This window comes from Copadichromis virginalis, linkage group LG3 (assembly GCF_057382275.1).
Source record: "Copadichromis virginalis isolate Kocher_CV1m ecotype Utaka linkage group LG3, C_Virginalis_male_GT1.1, whole genome shotgun sequence".
Classification (NCBI taxonomy): domain Eukaryota; kingdom Metazoa; phylum Chordata; class Actinopteri; order Cichliformes; family Cichlidae; genus Copadichromis; species Copadichromis virginalis.
Window position 1 is genome coordinate 5,331,652 of NC_140620.1, and position 16,913 is coordinate 5,348,564.

Genomic DNA, 16,913 nt, shown 5'->3' on the forward strand with positions numbered 1-16,913 from the left:
CCGGTGTCTTTCCAGGCCCGTAGGTGAAGGCGACTGAGCCGTTAGTAGAGTCACAACAGGCCGCAGACACGTGACACATCAGCGCACACTGAGGGTTGTTCTTCACAAAATGACAGTTTACGTCACGGAGCCCTGCTCTCAGCAACGCACACGGATGCAACTGTCTGTGAACATCTGCCCCTAACCCGAACCAGCCATGTTAACCCGGGTTAAACAAATACGTGCTTAAAGGTTGAACAACATCTGGCGTCTGCGCGGACCTGACGTCACGTGGTTGGCTAACAGCCGTGCAGTAGCTCGTTCGCTCACTAGTGACGGAATCGATAACTCGGAAATATAAAGACGTAAACTCTGTTTACCGGGGTCACGTTTGTGTTTTGATCACGTGTGTGTTGCCCCTGACAACACAAAACAAGGCCCCGCCCCTGCTGAGGCCTGATGTACGTAAAGACAGCGAGGATGCAGAAACGAGAGTTCCTGACAGGACAGGCTCCCCACAGTCCTCGTGGGCTCTGAGTTATGACCCCGTGACTAGTTAACAAACGTAAACTAACCACTCAATCACGTGACGCCAGGTTCCGCACCGACGGAAGGTGGCGCTGAACATGAAGCGTCACATCTGTGTCCGTGTTTGTGATCAGCCGTGTATTTGTAATTTACATGTTTAAGCTGGGGGCGTCTGTGCCGTGTAACTAATAATTACCCGCCACAGCCAAGCCTCCTGCAGAGTGTTTTTAAACATCTCTCTGCAGCCGTGCAGTAAAATCCCTGCTCTGGGTGCACCGTGTCCACATTAGGGGCTTTAATCTAGCCGGCACTCGCGTGAAAAGAAGAACAAATGGGGGAAGGGTGATGGAGGGAGAGCGCGTACCCCCTCTCCGCCTGTATCACACCACCCTCTCTCACAGCATCAGCAGCGTCTGACGGCTGCATCCTTCAGCTGCGCGTCCGTCCTGCTATTCCTCCAGCTGACATTTAGAGGAGTGGTTTGTGTCTGCAGCCGAGCATCGGTGTTTCTTCCAGAACAATCAAACACAAAGCAGCAGCATGGATATGATGGGCAACAAGCAGCGGCGGGTGCTGAACATCAAAGCCGTGCTGAAGAGGAACTGGCTCCTGATGTCTACGATTGTATCGGTGGTGCTCGGTACGTGCAAGCTTCTGCTGACTGCCGTCCGGTTATTGTTTTCTATTTGCTCGTTACTCCAACGCTGTTGTGCATTCGCTGGTTTGGCTCAGCAGGGGGTGCATGCGTTTTCATTTGATGTCCAGACTGGAGGATGCTTCACTGTGGGGACATCCATCTGTCTGTGTCTCCGTCAAACGTGACCAGACTGAGGTGACACAGCGGCTGTGGAGGCTGTCCACGCTGAGGCAGCACTGTGCACCGTGGAATGAGCGCTTTGCTTCATATCAGCCTGCTGACCCACTTCAGATCAAATGTGCATGTGTTAGCTAATATTAAACACATTTCCTGTGTCATTAATTACACCTTAGAGCTTTAAGTGTGCACTGCGCCGTCTGAGGGTTGTGTTCAGGCAGAGGGAGACGACAGCTGAGCCTTTGTTAACACAGCCACACAGCAACTAGCAGATATATGAGGCAACATGAACATCCAAATAAAATAAACAGTATAATCATCCGTCTGCAGCAGCTGGATTCCCAACCAGGAAACACAGATACTAAGATGTTATTAGGTGTCCCTTTGGACTCATAACAGCTCCTGTATGGGAGCTAAGATGTCACTCTGCTTCAAGGCTTATCTCAAGATGGACTCGAACACAGGACGGGACTTAAAGGCAGATGTGTTACAGAGAGGTTTGATCACAGGTAGGAATATAACACACGAGGTGAGACCAGGTAAGTCCAGAAGGACTGGACAGGTTTAAAAGAGTCACTTCACCAACATGCGACTGCAGCTTGTGATAGAAATGTTCATGAGAAATAAGTTTGACAGGTTTTAGGCCAACAAGTCTTTACAACAGTTTAAATGCCAGAAATCACTTTCAGGCACAACACCAGAATAGGACGTGTAGGCAGGGCCACGATACAGACCGATGACAAAGTGAAGGGCGATACTTTTGACTAAGGCCGTCTGGAAGAAGGTGGAGGTCTTTGTAAAGCCACAGGTGGAGCATCTGGGGCGCAGACAGAGCTGGCAGTATTCACACACATCTTTGAGCCCTGAAAGAGGACGAAGAATTAAACGTTAAAGCAAATTAAACGTAAAAACCGGGAAGCCCATTGTCAGGGTCGGGACAAACTACACACCCTGTTTCCCGTGTGAAGGATTTGACGCACACGATGATGAAAGTCGTTGCAATTCTGTATCCGTTTAGATGACAAAGCATCAGCTGAAATGTCCTGATTGGATGTGCTTGTCTGGCCTGTTTCATGTCACACATGTAAACCAGCACGAGTGTTTGTTCAGTGCTTGGTGCTCTTTGGAAAGTTTTCTTTCAGGTGAAGTGGAGTTTACCGTGTCTCTGGCTCTTGCAGGGATCAGTCTGGGTGTTGTGGTCAGAGAGTACGCATCCCTGTCGCATCTCTACAAGCAGTACTTTGGCTTCCCAGGAGAGATCCTGATGCGAATGCTGAAGCTGGTCATTCTTCCTCTGATCATTTCAAGCATGATAACAGGTAACAGAGGCCTGCCGGTGCAGTTCGTCCCATCCAGGTAACTCTGAGGTTAACCCTTCTGTACTACAAAGCTGGTTCCCTTCTTACTAACCTGTTAAGGAGCAGGTCATGTTCACAGATCAGAGTTCATCAGGAAGGTTTAACCAGAACCCTCAAACCGTCTGCAGATGAAGGAATAAAAGTAAAACATGTCTGAAGTGCAGCATAGAGTGTCTGCTGGGCTGTGTTATACGCAGCTTGCTGAGCCATATCTAAGAAGCTCGGAAGGAGCAGCTGTAGATCATTTCCTCAGGGATTAGTAAAGTATTCGGATACTTTCAGTCCTCTTTCAAATGCTGGCATCCTCCAGATCCAATTGGGGTAAAGCTGCTTCTGTTTCCTCGGTAACCGTCCTGCTGTAGTTGTTTTCTGACTGTCTCGGTTGTCGGTGGTTTCATCTGGATCTGGTGTTTCTGGAGCTTGTTGGTGAAGTCGGTGGAGTTTTTGATGTGAGCGTGTTCCCCACAGGGACAGCTGGATGGTGCTGCTGACAGTGGGTCTGAGTGGGGCTGCTTCTTTGTGGAAGCAGCACCCCCGGGGTACAGACGGTGTCCCGTAGGGCGGTAACTGATGACTTTGTTGTTGTGTAGTTGTCTGTGGGGTGCTGTTGTCGAGAGGAGCCTGCGTTTCCTGTATTATGAGGTCAGACTGGAGGGTGGCTGAAACCTTCAGGCTGTGATAAGATCACTGTGGGCAGCTGTTGTGGAGAAACCCAGTCCATCTTTTCATGCTGCTCATGACTGTGGTGTCTTCCTGTTCTTGTCTGTGTCTGGAAATCAACTTGAAATGATAAGTTTTCATTTGCCATGTATAGAATTTGTAAGGTTGTCTGTCCTGTCCTGTAACGGGCTGAGCCTCAAACGTAGAAGCTTCTTCTAAACTAGGAGGGTGGGAGAGTTCCTGAGTCTGAGCTCAGTCTGCATCTATAGTGAAACACCTGTCCTATCCTTTCACTAGAGGTTGGCTCTGTGCTCTCCATAACAAACTCTGCTCTGTCCTCTGACTGTGGGAACAAGTCTGCTGTGTCTTAGGTTGAAGCGCAGGTGGTGTCTACAATCTGCTGGTTGATTCATTGTGTCACAGTCCTGGGTGGGTGACCCAGTGTTTTATATCATTGATCTTTGTGTTCATCTTTGGTTTCACTGCTAGTGTCGTGCTTCTGTTTTGCATTCCTAGTTCTCAGGTTTTGGTCCTTGTGCTCGGTGTTCTCTGTGTTCTGTGTTTCCTGTTTTACTTTGAAGGTCCATGTCTTGTATTCGTTTGCTTCCTCCCTGTCTTGTCATGTTTAATTGGGTTCAGCTGTGTCTCCCTCCTCTGTTCCCTCGTGTGTGTATTGCTCTGTTCCTATAAAGGCTGATTATCATGAATCCTGTTGCATCTTCACACACTCAAAGAAGTCCTGCCATTAATTAATGCTTCAGTCTTAATTATGATCGAGCTAACTCTGTTACTCCTCACAGGCCTTTGAGGAGACTTAAACAGCCATGACTTGGCTCTCAGAGCTACAGGCCCACCTTCCTGTTATCACAGTCTTAAAGAGCAGTTGCCCTCAGCTAACTGAGTGTCATAACCGCACCGGTAGCCTCTGACAGGATGTCTGTCACTGCAGTGCTACTGCTGACTGTAATGTGGGGGTTTGACTCCTGTTTCCAAGGTAACTTCAGTAATCACTTCCTCCAAAGGCTTACCATCAATAACTGTTTTACATTGATCAGCCTGTCTGTATTAAGGGGGACGTACCTCAGACCTGTACGGTGGCAATAATCAAACAAGTACTTCAAAGCTCAGCTGGGAGACACGCCCTCTGTTTGGATAAAGGTTATAGTTGGGGCAGGATCAGGTGACGCTGGTGTAGGCTGCTGGGGACATGATGCCTTCACTGTGTTTATACACCACTCTGCATTTAATCATTGGTTATTATTCATTTTGGCTCTCTTTCACAGCATGTCTTTGTCCTGTCCCCCTCCCCTAACTCCTCAGTCAGAAACCCTGCTGACTGTAGCAGAACGAGTCCTCTGACTGATCTCTCTCTGTGTTCGTCATATCACGGCTCCCTGCTGCAGTGGATAAGTAAATAGCTCCGTCTTGTCGCTCAGACGTGAAATGAATGAAGACAAAATATTTCTCAGCTCTGTTCGATTGGTTTTGCCTCTGAAACAGTGATTTCAGCTGAGCACAGCTGCTTATGACGATCACACTTTGCATCTTCAAATATCCACTGTTCATTAGTTACTGAGCTGCCTGTTGTTGTTTCTAGATTTGCCTCTTGCATTTCTCCCGAGGTTTGTCGCCTGTGTACCTTCTTTTGGACTTTGTAAGTTAATAGATGTCACTGACAGGGTTGGTGTTCGGGTACCTGCTGGTCTGGTTTTTGGACCTCGTTTATTGTTGTTATGTTGTCATTGTTTAGTGTTCTTGTGCCTCTTAGTGTCATCGCTTGTTGTTCTTGTTCTGAGTTTCATTTGCTCTGGTCCCTTTCGTGTCCTGGTTGTGTGTCCTCCCTGTGAAGTCTTTTGTCCCCAGTTTCCTGTTTCCCAGCATGTCTGTCTGGTTTCTCCCCCTCGTTCTGTGATGGAGAGTTGGTCAGAGTTGGTTGTAATTTAGTTCTAGTTGTAGAGTTTCATTTGTTTCCTCGATGTTTCTTGTCTCATGACCAGGGCGGGGGGAGGAGCCTGGGTGCAGAAAACTAGGGAACAAAACATTTCCAAACATCAGGGACAGCTCCGGGGTTCTGCCCAGGAACCTGCAGAAAGGCAACAGTTCAGGGTGGTCGGGTGGCTGTGTGGGCTCAGCAGAGACGGAGAATCTAAGGGGCCATGAAGGTGTCCAGGTGCCACGTTTGGATCCTGCTAAGAGCAGCAGATGGAGGATGCAGAACCTGAAGGCTCAGCAGGTGAGCAGCTGTGAAGATGGAGATCAGACCCTCTGACTGTCGCTCATGTGCAAGCAGTGAGAAATGACTCCGGTTCAGTCAACAAGGCAGGTTTGGACCGTCTGACTGCCTTTCTACCAACCAGAGCTGCACTCACCCAGCTGCTGCTGCTGTAGTGAGGCCTGACCGCTGGGCAGCTGCTGTGATGGAGAAGTGTTTGCTCTGCTGACCTGAAACACATATCAAACCAAATAACTGAAAGGAAACAGATTCCAAACGGTATGAGATGACAGAGAAGTGTGGGGAGGCCAAGACTATGAGCAAGATGACGGGAACATGGGAAACACCAGGGAGCACACCTGAAAGCAGTCACAGAAGACGAGGTTTTGGGCGAATGTTTGGAAGGATAAAACATGTAAAATAACAAATTGTACGTGATCGAATGTTTACAACTACAGAAGGTGTTGAGATGAAATGACTCCCAACAATCCAAAATGGATCAAATCTAGTTTGCCGACAGAATAAAATCTACGAAACTCTATTGCTCTGTGGAATTTAATGCACCTGTCAGACCAGTCAGGTCCTCTGAAACATTTTTCTATGTTATCTTAACAATCACTGTTTAAATAACTCAAATGTGTAAAGACAAAAAGAAGTGTTGGAGGTAGTTGGTAAGAGATGGCAGGATGAGCCCAACCTCAGCAGCAGGACCGCTCTCAGCACCGACCAAGTGTGTTTGAACTGTGTCTTCACATACAGGGTCAGTCCTACAGAAAGAACGTGGGTTCCCAGCTTCATCAGCTGTGGCCAGTTTTTACTGGAGGAACTGAAAAAGATCTGTTGTCCAATCATGGAACAGCAGAAAGCTGATGTAGAGAACACCTGGGTGAAAATCAGATGTCAGCATGTTTATGGCTGTGTAGGCTCAGGGTGCACTGCAATTCACTGATCACATTAACCCTTGTATGGTGTTCGGGTCTGTGAGACCCGTTTTCAGTTTTTCTCAAAAGAAAAATGAAACAATTAATTATTTTTTCAACCTGAAATTCATTGGCTTTGGCTTATTTTCTGTGAAGAACATAAATCCGGACTAATTTTCAATGACCTCATACTGTACCTCCCCCCACGCATTTACATTACATACAAGGTGTTCGGGTCCACTGGACCCAGGTCTAATAAAAGTGTTGAAAGTGCAGGTCCTGTGTTCCCACACTCTGTCTTCCTCCTTTCTGGTGCTGCTGATAGTGTTTTCTTCCCCTCCTGCTCCCGCACAAAGTTGCAACATTGTTGAAAATTCAACTATCAACACCGTCTGCTCTTACATTCCTGCACATTTTACCCTCTTTCTTGAGGGATCCAAATTTTATTTTCTCATACCCTGTCCCACCTGCAAATTAGGGGCATAATACTATAAATAAGACTTTGCCAGTGTGGTTCCTTATCACAACTGATCAAGATGGCAAAAGATTATCTGCTGCGAGGGCCATCCAACTGATTTTGGAAGAGAGAGGAGCTTTGGATGATGATGTTGACAAAGAGGTTTCAGAATATTTCACATTTCTGAAAATTCAGAGTCTGACAGTGACTTTGAAGAAGAGGATGAGGTTGAGCACCGTTTAGTAACAAAACGAAGACGAGCACCCCATCAGCAGCCAGCTCCAGGACCAGAACAAGCCCACCAGACAGCAAGTGAAGAAATATGGACGTCAATAACTGGTGAAATTGAATGGTCTTCTTGCCCAAGAAATGAGCCACCCTGCAGAGCTGTTACTGTGATAAGCCAGGGCCAACACGGCTGGCAGTTACTCATGTGCAGGACATCAAGTCTTCATTGAGCTTTTCATCACAGATTCCATCCAGAAAATGATTCTGGTCTGGTTTACAGACCGATACCGATTGCAGCACGATCAAGCATGATACCGATTTGCAGACCGATACCGATACGTAATATCGGATCGGTCCATCTCTAGTTTGCAGTAATCTAGAATGAAGGTGTGTTTTTGGAGAGAGGTGGAAGGAGATGGACCAAATTGATCTACAGGCCTACTTTGGGGTTCTTATCCTTGCAGGAGTTTTCAGGTCCAAAGGGGAATCCACAGAATCTTGTGGGATGCAGAAACCGGCACGAACCTTTCCGTGCATCAATGTCTCTGGAAAACTTCCACAAAATTTCCAGGATTATCCGTTTTGATAACCGAGACGACAGACCAGCTCGACGGCAGTGAGACAAGCTAGCTGCCATCAGGACAGTGTGGGATAAGTGTGTGCACCACCTCCCCCTGTTTTACAACCCTGGGCCTAATGTCACCATTGATGTGCAGCTGATGTCATTTAGTTGTGAAACATATTGCTTCACGTGTAAATGTGTTGTGTCTTTCCACTCACTCCACTTGATTATAACTGATTTATTTTTTTATAACATTTTATAAAAAAAAACGAGAAGCACATTAATTCATAAATGTGATCTAACAAAGGTAAAGGGAAAAAATTAACCATGTTTGCTGTTCATATGGCTTGTAATTGGGATGAAGTAAACATCTGTTGAGTAATTTAACATAAAATTGTTTGATAGAGTTAATTTGGAAAGCCAAAACTCTTGCGGGTCCACCAGACCCATGAACACTGGCTGAGTAACAAAAATATGAACACCACACTAGGGTTAACAAACACGTGAAGTTCATCAGGGAGGATATAAAAATAACTGCTTTCTTAGACTAAAAGTTTCATCAGGGATGGGCGACATAAAAAGTCAATATTTATCAAGAGCCAACAAATTTGGATCAGTATCTAAGGTTTGACTCTCATCATCCTCCGGAGCACAAACTGGGCGTCATCAGGACGCTACCACACAGAGCGAACACCATCCCCACTGACACAGCAGCCAGGGAGGCAGAAGAACATCAGGAAGGCCCTGAGTAAATGTGGTTATCACAGCTGGACGTTTGTCACAGCTGGGACGGCTCCTAAAGAAAGCTGCAGCCGATCCAGGAGAGAAGGACAACCTCTGCCTAAGCAAAGGCCTTTGTCTTAGTCACTCACTGTGATTCATCCTGGTAAGAACCGAACCAGCTTTGTAGTACCCCCGAGTTCACCCTGCAGCTACCTGGATCAGCCTGGACCCTGATGTGTGGGCTGAGCCTGTGTTTTAAATACACTGAATGTGTTTCTTACCAACAGGTGTTGCAGCCTTAGACTCCGAGGTGTCAGGAAAGATCGGTCTGCGAGCTGTCGTTTATTACTTCTCAACAACTATCATTGCAGTTGTTCTTGGTGAGTCCCATTTGAATTAATAATTCATTTTATATGCAGTGTATAAAACGAATGGTTGATGTTTTTATATAAATATAGCTACTAAGTGGCATCTTTGTTGACAGGAATTATTCTAGTGATGACCATCAAACCGGGCGTGTCTCAGACAGCTGAGCACATCGACAGAGCTGGGACTCCTCCTAATGTCACCACAGTCGACACACTGTTGGACCTGCTCAGGTGAGTTTCTAGTGGAAATGTTTCGGGAATATCAGGATGGAAGAAAAGAGTTGCATCTTTCTTAGATGGCCTGAAATGGAAACTTTCATCATACAATATCCCAACAAACACTGTTTAGTTGGTTCGGGTAGCGTCGTACTAGCATCCTTTATTGGTGTCAGGTTACATCTCAGGTAAACATGTAGGACGAGTCACTGCAGCGCTACGCTGCCCTGTCTTTGACATGCTTGGTAAGTTATGACTAATTCTGACATTACTGTTACTGATGTGGCTCAACTATGACAGAGTCGTGCAAGAAGAAAAGCATGGACTTAAAAAAGATCTTTAATGCACACTATGAGAGTTTATATTTGAGGCATGGTCTTTGTTTGATAGCTGCATTCATGAAAAGTATGCTTTGCTAGATATTTAACTTCAGAGTTGCCACAGAGATGCATCCGTTCTGCTGCTCACCTGCAGCTTTGTGCTTTCCACTGACAGAAACATGTTTCCTGAAAATCTGGTGCAGGCTTGTTTTCAGCAGGTAAGACGACCACACATCCTGTTATTCTGGCCTACCTTCGATTCTGGTGCTTGTCATCGTGTGATTCTGACACTGTGTCCAATTCCACTCTAGTACAAAACAAAACGCAAAGAACTGGAGCCTGAAAAGCTTCCAGTGAACAGCAGCACCGTGCCCCCTCTCACGACCACGATCATGACTGTGATGGAGGTAGGTGTGCTCGTTCCACTGTGGTGACATTAGTCTCATGTGTCGGCAGCTGGCAGCCAGTGTCTCGTTTAATGGATTGGCTCAATAACGAGTTATAAGCAGGCTGAGCTCAGGCAGCTGTGGTGCTGACATGACATTTGCAGAGCTCATGAGTGGATCTGTGTGTCTGTGGAGGCAGCTTTCATGAATGGTCTTTCCCTTCTCTCGGCAGAACATCACAAAGGACTACAAGATCGTCGGCACGTACTCCGATGGGATCAATGTGTTGGGGCTCATCGTGTTCTGTGTTGCGTTCGGCCTCGTCATTGGGAAGATGGGAGAAAAGGGTCGGATCCTGCTGGACTTTTTTGATGCCTTAAATGAAGCAACAATGAAACTGGTCCAGATAATTATGTGGTATGTAAACTACACCAGTTTGTAAACCGGTGTGTAAACTACACCCTAAAACTACACGGTGAAACGGTGAAACCACCGTTCCTGATCACTTTTGCGGTTCAGGTTCACAGAGGAAGCTTTCTTTGGATAAGCAGTTAAGAAAACTGATGATCGGGTGGTGTAAATGTTCCTGTATAATTTTATTACTTCATCCGACCCAGTTAGTCGAGGCTGTCCAAGGATTTCATTCCTGTACCTGATGGCAGTCGGGGGGCCGTCGCTCAGCCATCATTAACCCACCAAACCAGCCATGCTGAACGATTACAGGCAGCACGCCAATGTCCACGGCCGCTCCACACCCACACACATCTGTCACATCTGTCACATCTGTCCCACGTGCTCGAGGTAAACTTGCTCTCATCTGTGGAAGCCAAAACTTGATGGACCTGCCAGTTCTGGTGCTCTATGGCAAATTACAGTCATAGGGCCTACTATAGGCCACTCTCATGAAGTTTGTTTCTGATTGGTCAGAGACGTTCACATCAGCGGCCGAACAGAGTTCACTCTTTAGGGCTCTGTCAGTGCTCCTCCTGGTCCTGCTTGCACAAAGGAGCAGATGCCAGTCCCGCTGATGTCTGAAGGACCGTCTGCAGCGACTGTGTCCTGAATCTCCTGCATGCTCACTGTGCTGGGAGACGCAGTAAACCTTCTGGTAACGGCAGTGATAGTTGGACCTTGTCCTCATAGTGACACCAAACCAGTGAAAAAGGTGCAAAAACAGAGGAGACGAGGACAATGTTACAAACACCTCTGTAGTGTTGGCTTGTTTGGCCCCTCCTGTGTTGTTCATTTCATCAGGTTCGAGGCTGATCCACAGCTGATCTCCCCCCTGCCTCTCTCCCCCCTCCCTCCCTCCCTCTCTCCCCCCTCCCTCTCTCCCTCTCTCTGCTGTCGTTTCTTCTCTGTATCTGTCAATAAAGCTGAAAAAGGCTGAACATTATGAAGCCGACCCCCTGTGCTGCTAACTGACCAGCTCAGTGTTGCAGGGGTTTGACATGATGCACTCTGACTGAAACGTGTAGCATTCGTTGTTTGTGTAAACCTGCTAGATTAACTACATTTCAGTAGGAACTCCATCATTTTCAAATCATTAACTTCTACCTGCAGGTCACCTTTGTTATTGCCGCGTGTCTGAGGAGGATGTGTTCATCGTGGAACTGAAGCACCTTTGTCTTTTCAGCTACATGCCCGTAGGGATCCTGTTTCTTATTGCTGCAAAGATCATCGAGGTAGAAGACTGGGAGATCTTCAGGAAGATGGGTCTTTATATGGTGACGGTGCTGAGCGGGTAAGCTTTCCCATTACTCTCCATCCGGCCGTTCCACACTCCGGGCTTTATGGCTGACATTTGGACCGATTCCCCCTCCTGTGTACGATAAAAGCTGAGCTCTGTGTGAGCACTGATAAGGGCGAAGGACATTTAAAACTGCTCAACCTGCAAGAATGCAGTAATGAAAGCTTCACTCACGCCTCTAAATGTACGAGGCACAATTAACGACTGTAACATAAAACATCCTCTCAGTTAACCCACAAGGTTCATCCTGTGGCTCCAAATGCAGCAGAAGAAAACTCGTCACCGTGTGGAACCGTGAGGCTGGGACAGTGTCACGGCCAGCGGGGGCAGACTGACAGTGGGGCTGGGACAGTCCTCTACCTGCCTGTTTATTTGTGTCAAAATGAGCATTTGAACTGTATTCCTTCATTCAAAGCCTTCATCAGCGTGCTGTGAGTGTGTATCAGTCACAGCATGATATCGAGTCTGTGAGAGGTGCAGTGTGCACATTGGGCAAAAAAGAAATATCACAAGATTATGTTCCAGTATGAAGGAAATGCATCACTTATAAAGAGGAGTAGCACTCGGGGCTTGTAGCTGATAGAAGCATGTCTGCAGAGAATAATTACGCGTGTGAATAATGTTCACGCTGTACTCAGATCACATTACGTCAGTTATGGTTGAAGCTAAACCTGTCGGAGCAGTTTAGCACAGGTTTATGTAAAGATAACAGAGTTCATTTCAAAGCACTCTGTGACAGCCATGTGATACTAAAGACAGAACCTCGGCTCTTTTAACCAGAAACCCTTTGAGCAAAAATCATGAAAGCAGAGCGAGCGTCTGTCTCCAGAAGTCAACGAGCAGCTGGTCCCCACAGTTCAACGCTCCGGCTCCCATTCAGGAATTCTAGGAGCCACAGGTCAGCCTGACCTCCCAGAGTGTAGCGGGCTGTGGGGATAACAAGATGAGATCTCAAAGATGTGATGCTGGGAGACTCTGGGAGAACGGACACATCCTGGTCAAAGACAGATGGGAGAGTCGTAGCGTTACGTCTTCATGCTCATACAGATTCAGTTCAGCTCTCCTGTATGCTCGTTGGCTCATCTGTAGACTTGTAGTCAAGACCGAGACAACACCAAGACCAGAGGGTATCAAGACCGAGACCAAAAAGTCTTTAAACTGCAGCCAGATGCTGCTTCGTTTACGGGTCTCAGGCATATTTGTGTTTTTGCACTCGCACAGCCGTCCTCACCGCTGTTACTGTCTCACTCACTGAGAGGACAGACGCACGCTCCACTTGACTGTCGCGTCCATCACCCTCTCTGTTTTTCACACAATGATATTATCCTATATCCTCGCATGTGATTGGAGCATAGCTGAGCCACTGTGTGAGCGGAGCAGCCAAAGGAAATTGGAAGTGGCCCTGAGGCATCCAACCTACTCACCGGGGCTCTCTGACTACATCATTACATATTACAAAGCGTCTTGAAATGACAAGATGACAAAGTTGAATTAAATTGAATTATGACTGTGGAGACTTCAAAGAGCCACCTGCAGCTACTTCCCTCATCATTCAGCCCACTGAAGCATTTTGAATTCACAAAAAGACTGACTGAAGTGTATTTCTTCAGTAAAATATTTAGAATAAGCTACATGTTAAAATTTACAAATGATAGAAAGAACACGACTCGCTTAGAACAGTGTCAATAATTAAACACAGGTGAAACTAAACAACTCTGAGTCCGACAGAGTCCTGCGAGTCTTCTTCACATTTCTTCTTCTAATATTTTTGTAATTCCCTTTACGGCTCGATAACGCTGTGTGTTTTGTCCCTCAGTCTAGCTATCCACGCCACCGTCTGTCTGCCCCTCATCTTCTTCGTCATTGTGAGGAAGAATCCGTATACGTTCACTCTAGGAATGGCTCAGGCCCTGGTGACGGCGCTCATGATCTCCTCCAGGTCAGAGTCGAATCTTTCATATTTCTGTGATTGGACTAAACAGCTTCCCAAACGTTTTCAGGGCACAGGGATGTTTTATTTTAATGAATCTAAAGCTCTATAGCAGGGGTGTCAAACTCAAATACACAGTGGGCCAAAATTCAAAACTGGAACAAAGTTGCGCGCTAACATTAATATTTATTGAAAAAAAAATCTTCCTCCAGATATATGAATCTTTTCTTATGGACTCAAATATGTTTTGCTGGAAAACTGAATATGGAACAAGCAAAGCTTAATTCTAAACAATATATATATTAGCTGTATAATACCAGTAGGCCAGCTCTAATAGTAATTTGGTATGGCTTCGCGGGCCAAATGTAATTAGGCTGCGGGCCAAATTTGGCCCGCGGGCCAGAGTTTGACACCTATGCTCTATAGTGTCTGACCACAGAATACTTACTGCCTCTGCTTGTGTCTGCCAGCTCGGCAACCCTGCCTGTCACCTTTCGATGTGCTGAGGAAAACAACTGCATCGACAAGAGGATCACCCGCTTTGTGCTCCCGGTTGGCGCCACCATTAACATGGACGGCACAGCGCTGTACGAGGCGGTGGCTGCTATCTTCATCGCCCAGCTGAATGATTACGCTCTGGATGTAGGCCAGATTGTTACCATCAGGTACGACACTGTTACTGCTGCTCGCGTAGCTTTAAAGACAACTTTATAGAGATAGTTTTAACATTAGCATTCTGAAGGAAAACTGCTGGTTAACCTGCATTTCAAAAAGGACTCGATAATATCCTGCTTTTCATGTAAATGGAGTCTTCTTCACACGCTGAGGTTAAGGATGGAGTTCCACAGGGCTCAGTGCTAGGACCGATTCTGTTTACACTATACATGCTTACAGGAGGGCTGGACCAGGTGACCCTGAATCCTCCCTTCGTTATGCTGCAGTAGGTGTAGGCCCAACCGGTCGCAGCAGATGGCCCCGCCCCTCCCTGGGCCTGCCGGAGGTTTCTTCCTGTTAAAAGGGAGTTTTTCATTCCCACTGTCGCTAAAGGGCTCAAAGGAGATCACCTGATTGCTGGGCTTTTATCTGCTGTCTTTGAATTATTGTAGGGTTTGAGGCAACAGTTTTCTGGTGTGACATCAGTTGAATTGAACTGACAGTGGACACGAGTGTCATGGATTGGTTTCACTCCAACTCCTCATAGGAGAAAAATGTACCAGATTCAAAGCTTCGTGAGACAAAAAGGAAATCCAGAAAATCCAGGCTACTGATTGTTGACCTCAACGTTTCCTACAAAGGTGAATTATGCAGCATTTTCTTCCCACTTTTTGAACTGCAGCTGTGCATCAGTTGCTTTGAAGGAGGCATCCAGTCTGCCTCTTAGGTGACTGCCTTGCTCAATGTCCAAATCATGTGAAGGAGCAGTGGCTCCACTTTGAGCCTCTCCTGAAGGACCAATCAGCCGGACTCTAAGGCTGAGCCTAGAGGCCACACAGAGGAAGCTCGTTTCTGCCACTTGTCACCATAATCTTGTGCTTCTGGTCATTACTCACACTAATGGCCACAGGTGAAGGTATGATTATAGCCAGGCCAGTAAATCAGCAGCTTTGCTTTCATATTGTGCTCACCACAGCATCTATCAGTGTGGCTGTTCATCACCTGCTTCGCTCACAAACACGGACCCAGAATGCTTAGATTTCATGTTCATGTCGCTGTGTGTCCAAACCCAGCACACGAGCAAAGAAAGCCATCATTTCTTTTTATCCCTTTAACCCTGAATGGGCGTGGCTTTATATCACCTTTTGATTGGAAGATGTTTTTGTGCTTTATGAAGAATAATTGTTACATTGTGTCTTTGTGTTTCAGTATAACAGCCACAGTTGCCAGCATTGGAGCAGCAGGAGTGCCTAACGCTGGGCTTGTCACCATGGTGATAGTTTTAACAGCTGTTGGCTTACCTGCAAGTGATGTCACTCTGATCGTTGCAGTCGATTGGCTACTGTGAGCTTTTGTCTATTGTGTTTTTGTGCTGACTTTCTTCTGTCTTTGTGGAAACTGCTGTAGACTCACTGTGACTGTCGTGTTTCAGGGATCGGTTCCGCACTATGATCAACGTCCTTGGCGATGCGTACGGAGCTGGCATTGTCCAGAAACTCTCCAAGAGGGAACTAGAACGGATGGACCTGACATCAGACATGGATGTCGCCAACCCTTTTGCCCTGGAAGCCGCTTTGGATGACGAGGAGTGTGAGAAGAAGTCCTACGTGAACGGAGGCTTCACGGTTGACAAGACGGATGCGATCTCCTTCACGGAGACGTCCCAGTTTTAGCCTCCGGCTGGTTCAGTCGTGGGGAGAACGTGCACGGAGAGAAGCTATCCATCCGGACCCATCCCAGGACCGACGTTAGCAATAGCAGCCTTCATTAAGCTAACCGAAGAGCACCCTTCAAGCTGGGCATTTACAACTATGACTAGATTAAAGTGCTTCCTTCATTATCTCAGATCACGCCATGATTCAAAAAGTCTTTTTTCTCAATAGGAGTTTTTCTTTTCTCGCACAGATGAACTCAAACGAAGAGCTTTTTGCAAGTGTGTGTGTGTGTGTGAGTGTGTGTGTGTGTGTGTGCGTGTGTGTGTGTGTGTGCGCATCTTTTAAGGTGAGCCTGATGACTTTTGCAAAAAACACAGTATCACGTAAACACTGCTTCATGAATAAAGCTAACTGTACTCCCTGTATGGACACTAATCCTCAGAAAACTTTTCTTTGCATGGCTCTGTTGAGTGTGTATGTCCCATGATGCAGTGCTTGTATATCTATCTGTATCTTTAAACTGTGCCAAACTTGTTTTTCACCAAGCTGCATGAAGCAAAATGTTTAAGCTGGTCACAGACTGGTTTCCTGTGTGGGCCTTGCAGAGACAAAGTCAGTGGACACTGTGGAATTTGAGAACATTTTTCTAACATTTCCTGTCACGTTGCAAAATAAGAATGAATAATCATGTATGTATTCAGTCAGTGTGGGGGAACATATGGACCCCGAAATAAATAGCTACTACAACACGGACATGTCACAGTGTGTAGCTGTGTGTTTCACTGTGGTCACAAGTTCAAACGCTTTTACAGCCGTCACCATCACATACAGATGTAACAGGTTATAACAGTGGCACATGTGGTCAGCCTCACACGCTGTGATGTAGATGATTACTGATCTGTGTGCAAAACCACGAGTCACGGAGCTGTGAGCTTTGTTTGCACGAATCCTGGAAGTGTTTTTAAAAGTAACACAGCTCCTAAAACTGAAGTGTCATTTTAACACAAAGTTCATGTAACGCACTCGTTAATTATTTAAGGGAATTTATAACTTATAGCTAGTTTTTCACAGCCCGCTCTGACCAGTGGAAATACATGATAAATGTGTGAAGTTACAGAAAAGGTAACTGGACGGACCGTCCTTTAATTCTAGATATACATTTATACACAATTTAGTTCATTCCCTGTGGACCC

General features: G+C 46.4%; 1 protein-coding gene across 1 annotated transcript; it reads left to right on the forward strand.

Annotated features, from left to right (window-relative positions):
- Positions 1-487: 487 nt before the first annotated feature.
- slc1a1 (solute carrier family 1 member 1) lies at positions 488-16,473 on the forward strand. Its single transcript, XM_085442522.1, has 12 exons — positions 488-1,147; positions 2,500-2,640; positions 8,729-8,821; positions 8,926-9,040; positions 9,521-9,563; positions 9,657-9,752; positions 9,964-10,148; positions 11,368-11,475; positions 13,298-13,420; positions 13,882-14,076; positions 15,275-15,409; positions 15,498-16,473. Exons 1-12 carry the CDS (start codon positions 1,048-1,050, stop codon positions 15,736-15,738), a joined length of 1,575 nt encoding a protein of 524 aa, XP_085298648.1. The 5' UTR covers positions 488-1,047; the 3' UTR covers positions 15,739-16,473.
- Positions 16,474-16,913: the final 440 nt, after the last annotated feature.

Coding starts and splice junctions, on each gene's coding strand:
- slc1a1 (XM_085442522.1), top strand. CDS start 1,048: ATGGATATGATGGGCAACAAGCAGCGGCGGGTGCTGAACATCAAAGCC. Junction 9,753..9,963: donor CGATCATGACTGTGATGGAG/GTAGGTGTGCTC, acceptor TTCTCTCGGCAG/AACATCACAAAGGACTACAA. Junction 10,149..11,367: donor CTGGTCCAGATAATTATGTG/GTATGTAAACTA, acceptor TTGTCTTTTCAG/CTACATGCCCGTAGGGATCC.